The sequence below is a fragment of the Cydia strobilella genome, chromosome 12 (genome assembly GCF_947568885.1).
Source record: "Cydia strobilella chromosome 12, ilCydStro3.1, whole genome shotgun sequence".
Taxonomy (NCBI): domain Eukaryota; kingdom Metazoa; phylum Arthropoda; class Insecta; order Lepidoptera; family Tortricidae; genus Cydia; species Cydia strobilella.
The window spans coordinates 9,418,050-9,439,835 of record NC_086052.1 but is presented as its reverse complement, the minus strand read 5'-3'; the positions used below and the strand labels follow the sequence as shown (position 1 = coordinate 9,439,835).

At 40.2% G+C, this 21,786-nt stretch overlaps 5 protein-coding genes across 6 annotated transcripts in view; 2 read left to right on the top strand and 3 right to left on the bottom strand.

Annotated features, from left to right (window-relative positions):
• The first annotated feature begins 844 nt into the window (after positions 1-844).
• On the top strand, positions 845-5,402 carry LOC134745777 (uncharacterized). Of its 2 annotated transcripts, XM_063679864.1 has the most exons (3): positions 845-1,210; positions 4,321-4,642; positions 4,723-4,883. In XM_063679864.1, the coding sequence occupies exons 1-3, from the start codon at positions 886-888 to the stop codon at positions 4,742-4,744; spliced, it is 669 nt and encodes a 222-aa protein (XP_063535934.1). In that variant the 5' UTR covers positions 845-885; the 3' UTR covers positions 4,745-4,883. The 2 variants fall into 2 exon arrangements, with proteins under 2 accessions (XP_063535934.1, XP_063535933.1); XM_063679863.1 differs by having other exon boundaries at positions 4,321-5,402.
• Positions 5,403-5,465: 63 nt separating this feature from the next.
• Positions 5,466-11,712, bottom strand: LOC134746091 (pickpocket protein 28-like). Its single transcript, XM_063680336.1, has 4 exons — positions 11,545-11,712; positions 11,196-11,460; positions 5,969-6,167; positions 5,466-5,752 (listed from the first exon to the last, which is right to left on the bottom strand). The coding sequence occupies exons 1-4, from the start codon at positions 11,700-11,702 to the stop codon at positions 5,502-5,504; spliced, it is 873 nt and encodes a 290-aa protein (XP_063536406.1). The 5' UTR covers positions 11,703-11,712; the 3' UTR covers positions 5,466-5,501.
• Positions 11,713-12,188: 476 nt separating this feature from the next.
• Positions 12,189-13,771, bottom strand: LOC134745859 (uncharacterized). Its single transcript, XM_063679951.1, has 3 exons — positions 13,548-13,771; positions 13,184-13,337; positions 12,189-12,365 (listed from the first exon to the last, which is right to left on the bottom strand). Exons 1-3 carry the CDS (start codon positions 13,715-13,717, stop codon positions 12,189-12,191), a joined length of 501 nt encoding a protein of 166 aa, XP_063536021.1. The 5' UTR covers positions 13,718-13,771.
• Positions 13,772-16,000: 2,229 nt separating this feature from the next.
• Positions 16,001-21,786, bottom strand: part of LOC134746080 (sodium channel protein Nach-like) — a 29,930-nt gene continuing 24,144 nt past the window's right edge. The window contains exon 11 of the mRNA XM_063680315.1: positions 16,001-16,286. Within this exon, the coding sequence (XP_063536385.1) occupies positions 16,042-16,286 (245 nt within the window). The 3' untranslated portion in view covers positions 16,001-16,041. The remainder of the gene's footprint in view (positions 16,287-21,786) is intronic.
• On the top strand, positions 19,168-19,978 carry LOC134745818 (uncharacterized). Its single transcript, XM_063679907.1, has one exon. It carries the CDS (start codon positions 19,247-19,249, stop codon positions 19,976-19,978), a length of 732 nt encoding a protein of 243 aa, XP_063535977.1. The 5' UTR covers positions 19,168-19,246.

The window sequence follows — 21,786 nt, the reverse complement described above, 5'->3', positions numbered from 1 at the left end:
CATCGAACCAAATCGGAAAACATCGAACCTGCTCACAAAATTTCACTAGAATCGGTTGAGAATTGCGGCCTGTAGAGGAGAACATCCGGACATACGAAAGCATTTTTGCCCAAGCCACAGAATAAGTAATAGTAAATACTACCGTACAGAAAGGACACTTCCTACAAAGCCGGAGTTTGATAGCGATTCAGGGACGAATCATGCTGACCCTTTCTAATGTATGGCACTATCCCTTTCGGCTATTTAGGGTTGTCAAAATTCAAACCATTATCTTATCTGTGGTCGTGCACACAACGACATGTGTGCGTTGGTGTGTGGTGTGGACGTTAAGTTGTGCCAACCCTAATAATTGCTCGGAGCAATGCTGAGCCGAACGGAGCAGAGTTTGCCCTAAGCGAGGAGTTTCGCACCTCAACCTGAAACGGAGACCGATTAATTCCAAACCGAATTCAAGTCTGCCAATGACACCATTGCGGTTTTCATTGGCAAGAAAGCTTGCCTATACATTATGGATCTGTATGTATCCAACTGCGAGACAGAGGCCTTTTCTGTCCATATACCTACTGCATTATTAGAATTGTATTAACAACTATCTAAATGCCAGCTATGAAAATAAACGCCATACCTACTGTATTTATATTATTCAATCGTTCATTTTGTCCTATTCGAAGACTTACGTTTACTACAACTTATCTCCTGTACTTACTTTGCTTTGCTTTATCAGATGACATATAATGTGAGTTAATATTTACTCTTTATTAATTACTTATTTACGAGTATGATAAGCATAAAACTACAGTAAGATTCCAGTGTCTAAGTATTTTATATTATTTAAAATAAGGTTTGAGATAACACAAAACTAACCGTCTATGTGAAATTAACACAATGGAGAATATAAAAAAAGTTTCGTGCGTTCAGTACATAACAGAAGCGGACATCAAATTGATTGTTACCAAATATGGGTATGCAAGCACTGCCATTGAAAAATACGACGTACACTATGCAAGTGACAAAATGATTGGATTTGTGGCGGACTATTTGAAATTACAAATATCTGTAACTTCAAACGATACACGAAAATTGTTGAGTTTCTTCGTTAAAGCAATATCTAAGACAAATGAGGCTAAAGCGAACATGGCTAAGGATTTTGGGGCCCTTGAAAAGGAAATATTATTTTATGATGTTATTAAAAGGAATTTAGCAGTACCAGGTGAGATCAAAATACTAGCTTATATATATTTTTACAATAGGTAGATACTTGGTAATTTCATTTGCCTTTATTATGTCGTGTAATGTCTATTTTAACAACTCCAATTAATAATAGGGTTGAAATGAAAGTTGGCGATAGCTGTAATTCATTAATTAATATCCATACTTAATATTATAAATGCGAAAGTGTGTCTGTCTGTCTGCTACCTCTTCACGCTTAAATTGCTGAACCGATTCTTACTACCATTTGAATACCTACCGTAGAAAGTTAAAACTTTGCCTTTTGAACATAGCTTTGCCCACCGCATCACATTTCAGTAGAAGCGAAATATCATAAAACTAGTAACAGATACACCTCCCTTTCAATCTGTGGTTTATAGCTAATCATATTGCTGGCAACACTGGCCTATTAGTTGACGTGTGCCTAACTTCAGTCACGCGTGAGCCGGCTTCAAAGGCGGACGTGTTTTTTGGCGGGCAAAAATGTTAAAAAAACTTCGGTGGGATATCGGTCCAGGAGAGTCCTACAGGGATGTAGTTTTAACTGTAAATAATATGCAGCTTAGAAACGATGTAGACGAAATTTCAACACTGCATATGCATTGCTTTTGTAATTATGATCGTGGGCAATCTCATGATCATATTTACGTATCACTTTCACAACATTGCCCAGCACATTTTTACCGTTAGGGTTGTCACTAGTAGGTATGTTATTATTGACTTGCGAGGAGCCATTTACCATGCAACGTTATTTAAAGTTATTTTGCTAATTTTAAGAGGAAATATAAGCAACAACCGCTTTATTTATATTACTTTATACTTCCTTTGCAGTTTAAAAAAGTTTCTTGTTATGTTATCTGTAGTTACCTACTTTTAATGCTTAGTAAAAATGGCAGTGCTTTTGAATAATTAATATTTTTGTTAATTTATATATATATTTGTATACTTCCTTTGCAGTTAAAAAAAAAATATGTTGATTTTTGATTGTTTCTTTATAATTTGGGTAAAAGTGAAAATTGACAACCCTAGCATATTTAGGATTTTGTATGAAGAATCGCAATAATTTTTTTTATGACTTTGCCCACATAAGTTTGGAGGTGAATTACTGAACTTAGTGACTTAATACCTATACGACAAAACTATGCCGTGTTTATTCTGGACTTTGATTCATGACCATAAAGTTGATAATCGTGGAGTTAAGAGACTGTAAGCAATAGTGGGCAATCTTGAATTTTTTTCATTTTTTTGGCCCGCCTGTTTAAGACCCATTTTCTAATGTACAGAAACTTATTTCGACTATGGTTTGCTCACTCACACAAAGAAGAGTATGTCAATATGTTATTACCACAGATAAGTAATGCAATATGGACCAAAAACTTGAAAAAAAAGTAAGACTGCAAAAAGCGGGCAAAGTTGTACAGTTTTACGGTACGTCATAAAATTCCGTTCCGTATAGACCGCGGGCCAGGAACAGATTTCCACGACCATACGCCTCCCGGGCGAAAACTCGTATAGCGGTTAACGGCTTTGTATGATGAACCCTCGTAAACGTCAGCTGCCGCTCCGTTGGTGGGTTGAGAAATGGCAGCCATCGAAACGCGTAACACGGTCTTTCCACCGCGATACAACCGGCTGACGATTTGTTTTATTAACAATATTTAGCATCTAAACTATCATCTGACAAAGTATCAAACGGGAGGCGATGACGCCGATAACTAAAAAAAATTTTTTTTACATGTTCATGTGACCAGCTGACGGTCTTTCCACAGCGATAGAATCGGCTGACGATTTTGTTTATTCACCTAAACTATCATCTGACAAAGTATCAAGCGGGAGGCGATGACTAAATTTTTTTTGTAGAATTTATTTGCTGCCATTCCTCAACCCACCAATGGAGCGGCAGCTGACGTTCACGAGGGTTAACCATACATAGCCGTTAACCACTATACGAGTTTTCGCCCGGGAGGCGATTGGTCATGGAAATCTGTTCCTGGCCCGCGGTCTATACGTACGTTGGTAATCTCCTAGCCTAGTCGGTAGTGAACCTGCCTAAGAACAAAACAAGTAATAAGTTAACAAAAAGAGGTTGAAAGTTTTAGTCTAAGATACGTTATATATGGTCGACCTTCAACCATACGTCTGACGGATGAAACTTATATTTTATGAAAGAAAATATGTTCCTGAACATAAATAAATAGGGTTGCCTAATGAAATATGGTCAAGGCTATTTTTAATAAATTTTTGAAAATAATTTTTTTTCTTCAAATTTCACCGATTTGTCTGACGAACGGAATAAGTTCCAATGGAAAGTATACAACTTCTACAACATGAATAAATTAGGTTTCCTATGTTTTTCCGGTCACTATTATGAGGTTGCCGTGTTTAAACAGGTGAGTTAAAATCGATAATTGCACCCATCTGTCTGACGCTTGAATTATATATCAAAATAATGGTAATTTTATCGCGAATACAATGGTATAGGGTTGCCTGCAAAAATCCGGTCACAAATAAGGGTTGCCAGGGATAAGAAAGTTGCATTTTAGCCACATGTGAGGCAAAGTAATCAAATGCAAACTTTTGAGTTGTTTCTTCTGTTTGCTGGTAGAATTGACTTTTAAATGATGATTTTGAATGATATATATTATTAACATTCATTTTTAGGGTTCCGTAACCTAAAGGGTAAAAACGGGACCCTATTACTAAGGCTCCGCTGTCCGTCTGTCTGTCTGTCACCAGGCTGTATCTCATGAACCGCGATAGCTAGACAGTTGAAATTTTCACAGATGATGTATTTCTGTTGCCGCTATAACAAAAAGTACGAAACCCTCGGTGCGCTCGCACTTGGCCGGTTTTTTAATCGAATTGCTAACAACAAATGATAAACCCTACTGCTATATTTTGCTGCACTATGTTCTATGCTCATGTAGAATATAGGATAAAAATAACAGCTAGTAAATTATAAATTAAAATAGATGTCATATACTAAAGAAAAACTGACCAAGCCCTCCGGTGCCCAAGGCCGGAATCGAGCCATTATAAAACATTATGTCTGGGTGAATTAGTGCGCAAGCGACAAGAAATAGTTTTTTTTCTTTCTTATCTTAATTTCAGGTTTGAAACCTTGGAGTCCACACTTTGTAACATGTCTGCAAGACGCTGTAGTTTTCGAAGATTTATCGGCTCTACAATACGAGATGAGAAGTAGATATGAAAAATTTGATAAACAGCATACCTTACAAGCACTTCAAGCACTGGCCAGATTCCACGCCGGCTCCATCGTCTTCGAGGAAGCAAAAAGTAAAGAATTTCAGCGACCTTATACAGTCAATGAACAATATAAGGAAACTTTAGGAAGAGGTGGATACATAGAAACCGATCCTTGGTTCATTCAATGCAGAACTGCTGCCTTAGAATCCGTAAAAGCCTTTTCAAAGTATAGATTTAATGTAGATTACATGAAAGTCATTGAAAACCGCTGGAGTATCGTTTTTAACTCCGCTTTATCTTTAGCAGATCCCTCTTCAGAGCATCGTAACGTTATATGTCATAGAGATTTGTGGAACAATAACATTTTATTTCATTACGAGAGATTAGAGGATAACAGTGCTATGCCTGATGATTGCGTATTTGTGGACTTTGTGGCAGCGCGCTGTATGCCCCCTGCAGGGGACGTCATGCAACTACTTCACTGCAATCTGAATCCTCGCTTCCGGAAAGACAATCTTCATACTTTCTTGAACTACTACTACGATGAACTCAAAGTTATACTGGAGAGCAATAATATTGATATCCTAAATATTATGAGCAGACACAAATTTATGACTTCAGCAAAAGAGCAAAATCTATGGGGTGTTGTAACTCACGCTTGTTTAGTGCAAATTTTTTGGATGAATGACGATATAACGACAAACGCTTTTGCGGAGTCCGCACAATTTCATAAAGTAATGTACCAAGACAAAGCGACTTATATTAAAAATATAATGCAAAAGGACGAGGATTACAAGAAGATTCTCATGGAAGTATTTGAAGAGTTTATTGAAGATTATCTTCTAAATGAAGATTAACTTATAATAATGACAAATCACTATTATGCTACTACAGTAACTACACAGGTATATTATAAAAATAAAATATTATAGGACATTCTTACACAGATTGACTAAGTCCCACGGTAGGCCCAAGGAAGCTAAGGATATTATTATGCGAATACATGCGTCGGTATAGTGCATAATTATTAAATTTAACATTTTAATATGTCACTATTTTATCTACAGATGTTAACTTGATTAAATCTAACTTTTGAAAACCCGCCGTTTCACTTGGTTTAAACCAGCTCCAACATTCCTTTCATGATAGCTCCACTCCTTGTTGGGTACAAACTTGTTGTCTTCCAACCGACGGTTACCAAACTTCCTATGCCAATGGTCGACACCTCGCTGGCTGTAAATATCGAAAAAGGGACGCAGCAATAGTATGTACACGAATTCCACAAAACTCAGGATGCTAGCGCCGAGAAACAGTCCGCCTGTGCCACCCGTGGATACTGAAAATGGAAAATCAAATACATATGAGAAATTTTTGTGTAGTTCCATTTCTAACCACATTTCAAAAGTATCGTTCCATCTGACAGGAAGCATGAAGCTTAGCATGCACGTAGCTTATTTAGGTAAGAAAAAAAATGGGAACGAAACAAATCGTCGAGCGAAATTTGTCTGAAAGATTGTAGGTAGTAGTGGTGATCCTAGCTGTTCTCACTTACCCACAAGATCAAGAATGCCTCTGACAACGTTTCTCTTATATCGCTCGCTTGGTAGTATAGCTAGCTCGATATGGACGGCAGTAAACTCTGTTGAGGCGGTGTATTTGAAATCTTTGACGACAGATATCTCTGCCTCTGTGCATGACGGTAAACAATCGCAGTACAAGCCGGGACGATTTGACCATTTAGCTTTCAGTACCTAGATGTTAGATAACAATTATTTCAACGACTGTTAGTAGACAGAACTTTTATAATGGTTGCAAATCGTAAGATCTTTTTAGTTATTTAAATTAGATTTTAGGGTTCCGTACCCAAAGGGTAAAAACGGGACCTATTACTAAGACTTCGCTGTCCGTCCGTCTGTTCGTCTGTCACCAGGCTGTATATCATTGAACCTTGATAGCTAAACAGTTGATGTATTTCTGTTGCCGCTATAACAAAAACTAAAAAAACAGAATAAAATAAATCCCATACAACAAACGTGTTTTTTTTTTTGCCGTTTTTTTGCGTAATGGTACGGAACTCTTCGTGGCCGAGTCCGACTCGCACTTGGCCGCGTTTTTTAATTTTAAAATTGTAAAATTCAGGGTAAGTTATGACTTAATACTAAATAGTAAATCCATACTAATATCTGCCTGGTACCTATTAACGTTTTAATTCAAATGGCCTAAAGATCGATCGTACCGATTTTCATGCTTTTAACACAATTTGCAGCGTTTTTTGGCGTACCGCTAGCACTAATATGGAAATAATGTAAGGCCCGGGAAAGGACAGTGAAAGGGGGGTAGAATTAGCCTCATGCATGAAGTTTATATTTGAACGTATTATTTTTTATTCGGATGTTTGTTGCCGTTATCACATTACAAATGCATTCCGTTCCATTTCCGTTATTATATGCTATATGCTTAAAGTTTCGGAACACGTAACACGCAGGGTGAAGCATTGCTGCAAGCAGCTACTGCCTTGGACATGGCAATCGCCAATAACTGGTTCCAAAAAAGGGATGAACACCTGATAACCTACAAAAGTGGCAATCACGCCACGCAGATTGATTATTTCCTTGTGAAGCGATATAAGATCAACTGTATCAAAGACAGTAAAATAATACCAGGAGAACACCTTACTTCACAGCATAGGCTGCTTGTAATCGATGTAAACATTAAAATCCAGTTTTGTATCAGAACCGAACGGCCCCCTGCAAAGATAAGATGGCATATGCTAGAGAAGAATGAATGTGCTATAAAGTTTAAAGAACGTGTGATAGATAAAATGATAGAAATGAATGGAATGGAAGGATTGAATGCAAACGAATGTTGGAACGAGATGGCAAATTATATACGGAGAGTAGCAAAAGATGTCTTGGGAGAGTCGAAAGGGAAAGGTGTGATAGATAAGGAAACGTGGTGGTGGAATTATTAAAGTATTAAAGAAAAAGAAGCAGGCATTTAAAGAATGGCAAAGTGTTGAAACTGGGCAGAAAGTTGAGAAGGAAATAAAGAGGACAGAGTATATAGAATGTAAGAAGAAAGCAAAGCGTGCAGTTGCTATAGTCAGAACCGCAGCACAGGACAATTTGTACGAGTCTTTAAATAGCCCTAAAGGCGAAAAGCAGCTGTACCGCCTAGCGAAAGCGAGAGAAAGAAGTTCTCGGGATATGGCTCATATAAAATGTGTGAAAGATGATGCAGGTAAGGTGATTACGAAAGATGAAGCGATAAAAGAACGTTGGAGTCTACTTCGAAAGGTTGATGAATGAAGAAAATGAATGGGGCAGGGTGCTAGAGCACAGGCTGATAAATATGGGTGCAGTGAAAGAAATATGTATGGATGAAGTAAGAATGGCTGTGAGAAGTATGAAAAATGGAAAATCTGTAGGACCAGATGTTATACTAGGAGAGGTATGGAAGTTATTGCGTGAGGATGGATGTATGTGGCTGACTTTATTCTTCAATAAGTTGTTGCATGAAGAAACAATCCCCGACGAATGGTGCGACAGTTTGCTGGTGCCCATTTTTAAAAACAAAGGGGATGTACATGAATGCAACAACTATAGAGGAATAAAGCTCATGTCCCATAGCATAAAAATATGGGAAAACCAGTTCGGGTTTATGCCGGGGAGAGGTACAACAGACGCCATTTTTGCACTTCGCCAAATGTGCGAAAAATACAGACATGCCAAAAAGAACCTGCATATGGTGTTTGTTGACCTCGAAAAAGCATACGATCGAGTACCCCGAGAGGTTTTGTGGTGGACTCTGTAAGAGAAATGCGTGCCTGGGAAGTATGTGGAGCTAATCCGGTCAATGTACAACCGATGTTGTACACGCGTACGGTCAGCTGCTGGCACCACCGACAGGTTCAGTGTCACAGTAGGCTTGCACCAGGGATCGGCTTTAAGCCTCTCCTCTCCTCTTCCTGCTAATTATGGACGCTTTGTCGTCGGACATACAGGAGGAGGCACCTTGGTGTATGCTGTTTGCTGATGACATTGTTCTTGTAGGTGAAAACGAACTAGAGGTGCAGAGCAGACTTGAGAAATTGGAGAATGTTGGCCTAAAGATCAGCAGATCTAAAACAGAACACATGTTCTGCGATTTTGGCGGTCTCTCCAGTTTTGCTGCCATAGAACTCGATAGCGTTACATTGCCGGTCTGCTCCGACTTCAAGTACCTCGGTTCGCTCATACAGTGCGATGGCGATATTGACCGTGACGTGAAAAACCGGATTAGCACAGGATGGATGAAATGGTTACGGAAACCATTTGTGACGCCCGTATGCCCCTTCGGTTGAAGGGTAAAATTTATAAAACGATTATAAGATCTGTCGTCATGTATGGATCAGAGTTAGATATGCGAGCCGCGCCGGCTAGCCGCCGCCATGAAGAGGTGGCGCGCCGCCGCCGCCGCCGGCCTTTTCGAAATTCGCGCCGCGACAGCATTATCAAGCTCACCCGCGATTGGCCAGCGCAAAAAAATTTAAAAGCCGTACGGTACCGTTTACCAGATTTAGAAAAAGAAGCCGATTCCCAAGTGCAATACTTTCGTTTACTTGAAAAGCCAGCGCGCACTTTCGAAGATGATAAAAATGACCCTATTTCTGATGAAGAACAGGAACAGGATTTATTTACCCAAAACGATGGACAGCATCGGGTTGGCGGGTTGGATAATCCAATCCAATTAAACTTGGATCACGTTCCAAGTATTAAATTAGCAACACCAACACGTTGGCATAGCGTACTTGAAATGCTCAAGAGCATGATCCACTGCTGCAATCGCAGAAAGCTTGCACCTTGAATGTGGCATTGGTTTTCAAGTCCGAAATAAAGGATGTGTTGAATTCTATCCCAGAAGACGAAACCTTTATCATAATGCTGTCCTTGAAAAGAAATATGATGAAGCAAGTTGACAAGAGGTTCCCTACAACAAAAGCAACCATAGCAACAGCTCTGCTAGACTACGGGTTCATGGGACTGACGGAGATAGATGTGTATCTTGAAAAGCATAATATGACTCGTGCATCATTTCTGGCTGGGTATTTTAAGGATATTGTGGAAACCAGTGACAGCGAGACTACTCAAGCAGTAGTTCCTAGCACTAGTACTGTCCCTGTCCGTAAAACAAAGGACACAAGCTCTTCTCAGCTGTTGTTAAAGTTAGCCAAGAAGCATTGCTCTTACAACAGTATTGGCTTTCAAAACGAAGATGCAATTGATTAAGAAACGTGGAAATATCTAGCAGCTGACGGTCCCACTGAACTTGATGATGTCGACCTGCTATCTTTTTGAAAATAAAAAAGAACAACCTCTTTTCCGTTGCTGTCAACTTTGGCTAGAGCGATGCTTTGTGTCCCTGCCACAAGCTCACCGAGAGAGCGGGTATTTTCTGTTGCGGGACTAGTGCTCACGGCAAAAAGATCACGCCTGATGCCCCAGCGTGTCAATAAAATTATATTTATCCACGATAATTATCGTGTGTGCAAAGACTGCTGCAGTGTGTGCAGACGCAGACGACTAAATAATTTAAAAACGTATAATTGATTCATGTATTCTTTTATTTTTACAACAATGATCAATCGTTAAGTCATCAACATCATTCGAATATTCTTTATCATAGTCAGATTGTCTAAACTGTTAGTATGGCTTGATTTCAGCCTAAAAGTTAGATTAGGGTAGAAATCAAAAACGAGCCGCCGGCTAGACGCCGCCGCCGCGAAAATTTTGCCGGCGCGCCGCCGCCGACTGTTTCGCACCCGGCTCGCATGTCTAATCAGAGTGTTGGGCCCTAAAGGTGACGAATGAAAAGAGATTGCATGTAGCGGAGATGAGAATGTTAAGGTGGATGTGTGGCGTGACGAGAATGGATAGGACAAGAAATGAGTATATAAGAGGAAGCCTGAAAGTTGCACGCATAACAGAAAAAGTAAGTGCAAATCGCCTAGCATGGTACGGGCATGTGATGCGGAGGGATGAAAGTCATGTGACGAGAAAGATATTAAGAATGAATGTGGAGGGAGGTACGAGGAGGAAAACCGAGGAAAAGGTGGATGGACTGTGTGAAAGATGATATGAAACTAACGCAAGTGAATGATGAGATGACGGGTGACAGAGAGGTATGGAAGAAAAAGACATGCCGCGCCGACCCCAAGTGAATGGGACAAGGGCAAGCGAATGATGATGATGCTTAAAATAATAAATAACAAGTACAAACTTTGCCCGCGAAAAGCTAGTGAGCGAAACGTGCGAAACGTCACGTGACGTCACGCGTTCGACAGATTAGTTCACATAAGTCCAACGTGTGACGTCATCACGCTCTGTCAAATTCGCGCCAAAAAATATGAACGTTTCAACCGCTCAAAATTTTAAATATTTTTAAAACATTCACTGCCCCCAACGCACATGTGCGTTCACCGTCATACAAGTTTGTTCCTTGGCCACACCCCCTGGCAGTGAATGCGTTAATAAAATATTGTGAAGGTTTACAACAATATTTTTATTTTTTCCGGTGTCCAAACGATATAAATTATGCTTACAAAAATTTAAAAAAAAATCATGCATGGAGCTAATTGAAAAACGCAAAAATAAGTCGCGGGCAGAACCTAGCAGGTTAATCAATTTCTGGCACGAATCATGGTCTTTCCTAATTGTTAAATGTCAAATTGTTGAAAAAGGGTCAAATTAATCACGACTTGGGTGTGACTAAGAAACTACGCAGTTCGTAAAGAAACTTACCGACAGTTCATTAATGTGGTTATTAAGGCAAATGATGCCATTGACGTCGCACTTTAGATGCTCTGGGACGTTAGGCGTGAAATAATTTGTGCAATTACAGAATCTGATCTGCGCGTCTTTTCTGCACTGAACCGTACAAGCACTGTAGGAATAGTGACGATATACATCCAGGAAATTTTCGTCTGTATACCTACATTTCCTTTTTACTGGAGAAATGAAGCGAGCAGCCTCGTCGTTAGCAATGGTTCGTATTGAAATGTAACGTCTGTAATTATAGTCGGTAACTTCGTAAATACCTAGTCATTATAATGAACTTCACATTCCTACATTATAATGCGATCTAACTTACTTTTGGGAAACTTCAGGAGCGATTATCAGCACGTCCGAACCCAGTGTCGTCTGGGATGGCACGTCTTCTGCGTTTAAAACATAGACGTTGGCGCTTACCATCACGTTAAATTTTATAGCTCCCGGACCAGTGGTTCTATTACTTATCATAGGGAACATAGGCGGATTGGGATCTCTGAAACATTAGGTCTTTATTTAATCAAGTTTGATGTGTGTCTATTTTAAATGAACTGAAAATTATACAGAAGATCTCAACTGTGGCCCAAAACTTACATAGGTACCTATTTATTAATAGTAATATTAATCCCACCAAAAACATTTTCATGTATAATGTTGCCAAGACGACCATATATCTTGCACTGTCAAAAAGTTATCAGATCTCATGTAGAGCCAAGCTTCCAACTCTACACGCTCTAACTCTACAAGCCCGAACTTCACAAATTCTACACCTTAGTCAAAATATATGACTTGGCTTGGCTCGTCTTGGCGGGGGTACAACCGTGCCCCAAGATAAAATAATCCATAAAGAAACGTAAAAGTTATCTTTGGGAGGTGTTACTCTGAACGTGACAGGAAATAAAATAAAAACAATGTTTATACAATATATAACGGTAACAACTAAAATTAAGAAAATATGTAAGTAGTTTAATCAGGATTTGGAGATCTACTCTTACTTTGAATATTTACTTGCCTTCCTTGTATTGTATTAACGGCAAAACATGTGCCAAGTTCTGTGTCCAAAGGTCTGAAGTATGCACAGCAACTGAAAGGTTCATCGTTCCAAGAACAGTTGGTCAACATCTCTTCACAAGGAGTCCTAACCTAAAATTAATTGAAATACATATTTCATTTCATTTGGATAAGTAAATAAAGGTATTGTCTTAATTCAGTGTTAATTTACATCCAAACAAAACACTATCTCCATTTTAATTGGATGTTCATAAGTTCTGTTTTACCCGATTTCCATAAATCTTAAACTAGGTATGTAGTGCACTTTAGATATTTTAAGGTAGCTATTGGTAGTTAGAAAAAGGCCAGGGAAATTAACATTGTCCTTCGAAAACGTTTAATTAGTTAGACAAGGTACTTTAGCTATAAAGTAAAAACCTGCTTGCAATTATCATAAATACTTATTTCTTATTTATGTTGAAATGAAGTAATGACCGCTTTACCTTCTAATATTTTAAATTAAAATAGATACTGACTCGCGGTCATTGCCTTTTTTTTAAATTTCATACATCAAAAGGAAAACGGATATTAGACTGAGGATGGAACGTCAGTGTCTAGATTAAATTACAAAGCAGACAGTTTCTCTAAAAGTTGTCATATATCTATATAAAGTAAATGAAGAGGAGATCGGCATATAAAATGTTTGGTTGGGAAGACCGTCATAGGGAAATAACTTGTATTTGAATACTTTCTTCACTCAGACGCAGTCAGAAAAAAAGAGCTTCGCTCCTTCTGTTCTACCAACCTTCTGTAAGAAGGGTACAAACGCAAGAGTTAGAAGCGACGAAAGAGCTTGTAGACAGTCTTACCTGATACACGGTCTACTCCTCATTGATCTTAATTATGTGGAATTTCCTTCAGCTAAATGGAAGCCAGGTGACGAAAAATACTAGGAAGATTTGTATTCGTACCAGATTGGCGTAGTAACTGAGGTTGCTTTTGACGCAGTCAGGCAACGGGTCCTCCAAGCCACAGAATTGCGACGTGTAATAAGTTATCCCTTTGAAATAAGCCAGTTCTTTTAAAACTTCTTCCATGTTAAAATCGTGATCTTCTCCCCAAAGCCTTAAATAAGATGCAGTATAACAACAATTTTTATTCTTGCTTGTCGTCATTTCACATATAAAATATGGTAATAAATAAATAATGATAAATAGATTTGTGAATTTTCGTTTGAATCTGTCTTTTCGATTGGCGTTTTCGATAAACGAGTGCCACCTTGGCTGCACCCTGGTGTACAATAATACATACTACGTTTAGATACTTTGTACTTACATATCAGAAACATGTTCAATACGAGCGGAATTGTCATGTTCGCAGACCGCCACGGATGGAAAGTGAGTTTGCCAGTCTTTGTACGTGGTTTCCACCACAAAAGAAATGGGATTATTCTGGAAAGCGTAGTACTGAGCCTCTATAAGAAGAGATGACCCGTACCAGGACATTGCGACGAATATTAACCAGAAGATCCTGTGATATGTCAAAGCACCAACAATAAGTAATAGAGCACACGAAATAAATAATAATGAAACTACGCTACGCTACGTCTGATGACGCTCCTTACGGAGTGAAACATGTCGAGCGTTTGCGACTTAAAATACGTGAGTGACCCGTTATTAATATGTTTAATATAATAATGAAACTAAACTATTTTAAACTGAAACAACAGTGGACTGGCTTTTTTTATACTACTTATATGGCAAAGAAGCATACGGTCCGCCTGGTGGTAAGCGATTACTGTGGCCTTTGGACGCCTGCAACTTCAGGGGTGTTACATGCGTGTTGCTGACTCTGTACACTCCTTATTAAAGAACTCCATACTGCAGTCCCTTGGGAAAAACTCTTAATTCTACAGCCGGAGAAAATTTCTTTGCATTAGATATTTAAATATCTTACCTTTCAACCCAATGTCTCTTAGAATCGGCGATAAATCTGAAACCGTGTATAGAAGTAGTGTCAGGCAAACTTTTGATACCATTCCACCAAATGTCGACATATCTTTTCATCTTTATATCCATGTTGCACGTTTCTCGACACGATTCAAAATAAAACGCGTACGATTCACATCCAAATTATTTTATTAGTGCGTCAAATCATGCCATAAAACTCCATTGGTATTAGATATTACGAAGCATAGCTCTCGAAAGCTCTTATCAATACCAATTAAAAAGCTACAATTTCGACTCTACTCTTCAGCAGTATAATTATAATATCGAATAAACCTAATAGCGTGGTGCGAGCTTGCGATCTTGAACCTTGATAAGGTAATAAATAATTCAGACTAATTGCGTATCCCATTCCATAGTAAAGCTTGGTACAAAGAGATTTTATCGGCGCCAGCGTGGAAACTACGCAGATGTTTGATTTATCTGTCGTTATTATAATGCCTATCTGCGTGCGCTTTGATTTATTTCAGATAAGCGATTACTCGCTAATTATTTCTTAATTGAAAATATTAAAGGTACATTGTCTAATACAAAGGTATGTATTTTTGGTGGTCTGTGTGGTTTTTAACAATAAATAGATTGTAATTTTCAAACCTTTTGGTTAAGAGGGTACTCGTCCATACAAAAAGAAAAAAAACGTTTTTAATACAGTTGCTCAAAAAGTGCTACTTTACGTAGCTGTTTAGCGTGCGGAAAGTTGGTTTTCGCGAACTAGTGCTTTTTACTTTTCCAATTTTTTTAAATTTATTCTTGTTCCAATTTATGACTACTTATTGATAAGTGTTAATATTAGTTTCCTTTAAATGTCGTAATCAACATAAAAACCTACTGTTAATGTAAGAATACGAAAAATATACATATTTCATATTTTATTACTTACCTTTTCATCATTATAACACGTCTATTTTTTTATATATTGAATATTGAAAAACCGTTCTTAATAAGTTGTCTGAATGGAACGGAACGCCTGTCAAAGAAGAGGCGTTTTTTTTCTGCTTTAAGTTTCCAAAGGCAACATTCGATATTGTTTTGTACAAGTTATAAATGTTCGATACACAAATAATTGGGTAATATTAGTACAATGTTTTATATTTACAATTGTTTCTGTCTTATAGAACATGCATTTAAAAAAAAACTTTCACTGAAGTGGGTTCAATAATAATAACACCCAGCTAAAAAAACACCTCTTCATAATGTCAATGTCAATGATGTCACAGAATTAATAATATAAAAGTTTTGAATTCCTTGTTGTTTTTCTTATTTTTTCGCAACTGTATTAAAAAACGTCATTCGATACACGAAATGTACTATTTTAATTCTAAACATTTTCCATTCTCTTCTCCATGATTTTTTAGTATGTTATTGACACAATAAAAAACGAGGTTTTATAGGTTATCCTTTTTTCAAAATTTGCAATAAAAAAAAATTAAGCGAAATCACTGTGCCTTCAAAATTATTTTAAGTTTCGTAGCCAAAATGACAAAAGCGGAACCCTTATAGTTTTGTCAAGTCCGTCTGACCTCCGTCTCCGACCAATTAACCGATCACTGAAAATTAGGATAATTCAAACGGGTGATATAATCTGGCTGTAAAAAAATTAAGTACCTAGTTATAAGGTTATTATAACTAGGTAATTTTTTACAGGTAATATCACCCGTTTGAATTCAATTTTTTTGTGTAAAAAGCAAAACATCTGTAATATACTAATATAAATATAATTAATATTTATCAAATTGTCATGCAAATAAACCCTTGATTCCTCAATTCATGATTATCGTCTTACAGCATCGATTTGGTCATCTCTAAATTTCTTTATCTGTTATTTATTGATACTCCTGTTGACTTTTCTGCACATTATTCCCCAGCTCGTTCCAGTAAATAGGCCGATATATCGTGATGGGCTTGAAGTGGGGAGTGGGAGGTTGAATGGCGGTGAGATATCGTTGTCTCTGCTGTTGCCGGCGTGCGTGCACTTCGCGGAACAACTTCACGGTGAAGAAGTAGAAGAATTCGAGCACGGATACGAAGCTGAAGCCGGTGACGAAGCCGCAGGTTGATCCTATATTACCTGCAGTTGATATAGATTTATGAACATCGCTTAAGATGTATTTAAGTACTTAGTCCAAGACGATGAGTATAATTTAAATATTTTAAATTGTTCCTTCAGTTGCAAAAATACATGTTGTACCTTGGTACAACAGGTATACCTACTTGTATTAAGATATTTTAAACTAGTCCTTAGTTCTAACTAAGGACAATTTATGGATGTAGTAGCGGCCCAAAGTGTCAATGGGTTTAAGAATAAATTAGATAAGCACAAAGCAAATTCTACTCAACACTGAGAACTCGGTTTATGACTCTGGATACAGGCATTATCAGTTGTTTAAACTGCCTGCCTGCATTACAAATAATAAATAATAATAATAATAATAATGGGTCGCAGTCGCATTACAACCGTGTTGACATTTGTCATACTTCACCGGCAAAACTACAAAATTATTAGAAATGATAACAAGGAGTCGAACTAAAGCGGTAACATCAAGCGCACGACCACCACCCCCGCCCGCCTCGTCCAGTTCCTCGTCCACATCGTCGTCAGGCGACGAGTTTGCAACGGCGCCTGACACAGACGGATCCAGCGACGAGAGCGGGCCGCCGCCGCCGCCGCCGCCACGACCACCTGCGCGACGAGGGCGGCCACCGCTGCCGGCACGCTTGGGGCCTGCGGGACATCCTGCCCCGCCCACGGCTCCCGCTGCCGGTGGTGTAGTGCGTCGCATGCGATGGACTCAATCGATGAATGAGAACGTCATGCGCGCCTACTATGGGGCTACAGTGGGGGGAACCCGACTGTCCGCGTATCGTTTCAGGCTCTTGAACCTACCATCACCGTATCGGAGCAGCGACTATCGGATCAGGTGCGCGTCATTCAACGGTTAAAGCGGTTGGATGACGCGACACTTGATCAGCTTCGCCAGGAGGCTCTCTCTGCTCGCGCGGACTCTACTTCGGTGCGAAATCTGCCCGCCACGTCGCCGGATCCGGTGCCCGCACCCGACCTGGCACCGGGGGTGCCGCGGGTTGATTTCAATACCGACGATGGGGACTGTGCGAGTGTGAGTACTTCTGCTAATGAGCAATTGAGGAGGACTTTGGAAGAGGCGATTACGCAGTATCGTGCCACAACCAACTCTAGGCCACGATTACCACGTCTGCCTATGAATAGACGCAATCTAGCGATAGTGGGAGCCCTAAACGCTTTACTAGAGCCACATTTACGGACTAGTAAAGATTTAGAAGATACGCACTCGATCATGTACTGCGGTGCCATCGCGGCGTGCCGTGTTGCTCGAGTCAAGTTTCCGGACGCTGAACGTGCACCTAGGACCGCCGGAGGTGTCCCTGCATGGCAAGCGCGGATCGAGCGACGTATCAGCTCGTTTAGGACTCTCATTGCAAAGCTGATCTGCTTTAGGGGGGGCAATAATCGCCCCCGAGTAATGCGTTTTGTGAACCAGGCGTTCGCGGGGACGGATATCAGGCCCCGCGACTACATGGCCAATGTCACAGAGCGCGTCGACTTTCTAAAGCAGAAAGTCTATGCATGGGCAAACCGTATTCGCCGCTACAGAGAGCGTGTGGATCGATTCCAACAGAATCGTCTTTTCCAGAGTGACCAAAGGAAGGTGTACCGAAGGTGGGAGGAAACCAACCTTCGCGCGTCCGACACGCAGACGCCGGATGCTACTGTCATGACTGACTTCTGGCGTAGCATCTGGTCGGTGCCTGTCGGACACACCGAGGGGAGTTGGATGAGTGTTGTTGAACATGAGTGCGAGTCCATCGAACCTATGGGGGCAGTCACCATCAACCCCGATGACATAAGTTGTGCCATCCGCACGGCCCAGAACTGGAATAGTCCTGGGCCGCATGGATTGCACAACTTCTGGCTAAAATGGTTCCGATGCTCGCACGCCTGCTTGGCAGCACAATTTCAACAAGCCCTCGAGTTTGGTTCTCTCCCACCTTTCTTAACAACTGGTGTCACCTTCCTGCTCTACAAGTCCGGTAGTACCACGGAAGCGAAGAACTACAGACCCATCACGTGCTTGCCTACACTCTACAAGCTCCTTACATCCATTTTGAGAGCAAAAATCAACGCGCATATTGTCGCAAACAATATTTTGGCCTCCGCTCAAAATGGATGTAGGGTTGGGTCCCGTGGTACTAAAGAGCTCCTCCTCATAGACATGACCATATGCCAACAAGTTCGTCGGAACGGGGGGGCCCTCTCGGCCGCCTGGATTGACTATAAGAAGGCCTATGATTCGGTGCCTCACTCATGGCTGAAAAGGGTATTGGAGTTGTATAAACTTGATGCAGCTTTAATATCCTTCCTAAGTGCATGTATGAGGCAGTGGATCACAGTCCTTCGTCAACCAGGTGGTGGGGATGACCGTCCTGGCCCGCAGGACTTTATAAGGATCGAGCGAGGAATATTTCAGGGTGACAGTCTGAGTCCCCTGTGGTTCTGCCTAGCTCTGAATCCCCTCAGCACCCTGCTGAAGGATTCAGGGTTAGGTTGCCGGCTTCGGAGAGAGGGTGAAGTCATTTCTCACCTTCTGTACATGGATGACCTCAAACTATTTGCGCCAAATAACCAAGACTTGATGGTGCTACTGAAAACCACAGAAGTTTTCAGTACCGCCATCAGAATGGAGTTTGGTGTCGATAAATGTGCGGTTATGCATGTACAGCGGGGGAAGGTTGTAAGTTCAACAAATTTACAACTTTCTGAGACTATGTCAGACATCTCTGTGGGTAGGTGCAGAAAAAGCATAAACATCACCTCTGTGTATTTAATTTATTTTTAATAATTTAAAGCCTCTATTTGGTTAAAAATCTATTGGTTTTTAATGACTAAGTAATATATCTCACCTACCAGCAGTTCTTCATTATTTCCATTCAATAAAAGTAAAGCAAAACTCAGTCACTTCTTTCAAAAACACATAACCTCAAACTGTAACAATGGAGTCTATTAAACAATCAATGTCAGAGATGGCTGAAGACTTTAAGAAACAGATGGCAGCCTTCCAGAGCGAAATTGATAAGGCAGCTCCTTCTAGTCCCACCGTGGCTTCAGTGTCAGCCGACTTCAGCGCTTTCAGAAGGTTCATTCTGGGTTCGCTAGATGCTTTGCAGAAGCAAGTAAATTTCCTTGGACAGCAACTGGATCAGCAAGAGATGCGTTCACGGCGGAAAATGTTGCTGTTGCATGGCGTGCCTGAGTCTGAGGGTGATTCTCCGGCAAGTGCTGTGGAGCTTCTGAATAGGCATCTCGAGAGCAAGCTATCGGTGGATGATGTGAGGCGCTGTCATCGAGTTGGTAGGCCACACAATAACAGATCGAGATGCATCCTAATGAAATTCACCGATGTTTCTGTGCGGAATTCTGTCTGGTTCGGTAAGAAGTGCCTCAAGGGGACCGGTGTCACAGTGTCCGAGTTCCTCACGGCGCCGCGTCATGCTGTCTTTATGGCTGCCCGTGAGCGCCTAGGAATACGGAGTTGTTGGACCCGCGACGGCAACGTGTTCGTCCTTGATGCCGCGGGTAAGCGATGCTGCGTTACCACTGTGGCGGATGTGGAGCAGTTCCCGGCGGCGACATCGGACCGCGCCGAGGTGGCTCCTACTGCTGCCATCGGAGCAGTCCAACCACCCGCAGCGAGGGCCAAGAGGAATCCAAGATCGCGCGTTTAGCCTGTACTTGTTAAAGACTCATAACCGCTCTCTAACTCTTGTCTCGGCAGGATTATATCTCGCCATCAATTGTTTTTCCACCCACTTAGTAATTATTGTTTTATTTACGTATTTTTGATTTTTAATGTGGGTCATTCGTGAATTTTACACATATTTTATATTATGAATTTGTGGTCTGACGTGTGCGGAGCGACTTGACATTGACAGCTGTCTAACTTTTTTTTTTTTTTTTTTTTTCTTGTTGCCGTTCTGGTGACGCGTTCTGTTTCACGTTGTGTAAAATTACTATCTGCTAATCTATGTTTCCACTGTTTTAATGCTACTTGAGCTGTAATCTGTCCTACTTTTAATGTTTTCCTTTTAATATTGTATTTCTTTTTTTATTATAAGTGTATGAACTGCTGGTGGATAGCGAGTTTGGCGTAACCTCATTGGTTTGTGCCAGCTATAATTAAAATTATTTAGCTTATATATTATAAATATACATACATATTATATTTTTATCTTTATTATAATTTATATTTTATTTTATAGTTTATGACATCGGTAAGCGAAAGCGATTTATCTTCGGACCACTTTACATCTTTCTCAACGGATAATGACGATAGTAGTTTTTATAGTCTCCCACCCCCTCTCCGTGACGTTCTTAATACCCAATTAGCAGATGTCCCTAAGAATCTGAACATCATACATATTAATGCGCAAAGCATTCCCGCTCATTATAACGACTTTTTAACCACCTTTGATCTCTCCGGAATTCATGCTATCCTTGTCTCAGAATCTTGGTTTAAACCTTGTTTGCCTTCGACCTCTTATTCTTTGCCAGGGTTTCATATAATTCGAAACGATCGCATTGGTAAAGGTGGAGGTGGCGTGGCCATCTACCTTCGGTCTCATATTCCGTACTCTATCATCACTGCCTCAACCCCTTGCCTAAACGCCGCTGAATTCCTTTTCATCGAATTAAATATCTCTCACGCTAAAATTCTTCTTGGAGTTTTTTACTCACCCTCTCTACATATTGACTATTTCTCTTCCTTTGAAAAGGTACTCGAAGATCTCATTCCGTCTTATAATCATCATATAATCATGGGAGATTTTAACACTTGTCTTTTAAAAAATGATTTCCGTTCAAGGTCATTGAAATCTCTCGTGGAAGCTTGTAACCTTGCTATTTTACCGTCCGATGCCACACACCACTTTCCAAACTGTACTTCTTCACTTCTCGACCTCACTTTTGTATCGTCTCCTTCGCTTGTTGCAAAGTACAGTCAACACTCTGCTTTAGCCTTTTCCTATCACGACCTACTTTTCCTTTCTTACAAAATTCGTCCCCCTAAACCCAAACCAAAAATTGTTCTCCAGCGCAATTTTAGTCGGCTTGATTCCGTCAAGCTTCGTGAAGATGCCTGTAAAATTGATTGGAGCGTGATCGCTGATGCTGGCTCTGTAGATGACAAAGTGGCGATCTTTAATTCCCTCCTCATTCAACTTTACGATGTCCATGCTCCAATTCGACCTATCAAAATTAAACATCTGCCAGCTCCCTGGCTGTCCGATGACATTAGGGCTCTAATCGCGAAGAAGAATTTAGCTAAGTGCAAGTTTAAACTGAAACCCACGGACAAGAACAAAGCTAAATACCACGCTTTACGTAATCGCTGCAGCACGGTGTGCCGTGACGCACAGCGGCACCATATTCATGAGTCAGTGGAAAAGGGTGAGCCAGCTAAAATTTGGAAATTTCTCAAGTCCTATGGAGTTGGTAAATCAAGCAGTACTTCAATCCCTAATGATTTAGATATCAA

Coding starts and splice junctions, on each gene's coding strand:
- LOC134745777 (XM_063679863.1), top strand. CDS start 886: ATGGAGAATATAAAAAAAGTTTCGTGCGTTCAGTACATAACAGAAGCG. Junction 1,211..4,320: donor AAGGAATTTAGCAGTACCAG/GTGAGATCAAAA, acceptor TCTTAATTTCAG/GTTTGAAACCTTGGAGTCCA.
- LOC134746091 (XM_063680336.1), bottom strand. CDS start 11,702: ATGTTCCCTATGATAAGTAATAGAACCACTGGTCCGGGAGCTATAAAA. Junction 6,168..11,195: donor ACCACATTAATGAACTGTCG/GTAAGTTTCTTT, acceptor TCTAACATCTAG/GTACTGAAAGCTAAATGGTC. Junction 5,753..5,968: donor AGGCATTCTTGATCTTGTGG/GTAAGTGAGAAC, acceptor TTCCATTTTCAG/TATCCACGGGTGGCACAGGC.
- LOC134745859 (XM_063679951.1), bottom strand. CDS start 13,717: ATGTCCTGGTACGGGTCATCTCTTCTTATAGAGGCTCAGTACTACGCT. Junction 13,338..13,547: donor ATTGAACATGTTTCTGATAT/GTAAGTACAAAG, acceptor ATCTTATTTAAG/GCTTTGGGGAGAAGATCACG. Junction 12,366..13,183: donor TCAGTTACTACGCCAATCTG/GTACGAATACAA, acceptor AATTAATTTTAG/GTTAGGACTCCTTGTGAAGA.
- LOC134745818 (XM_063679907.1), top strand. CDS start 19,247: ATGGAGTCTATTAAACAATCAATGTCAGAGATGGCTGAAGACTTTAAG.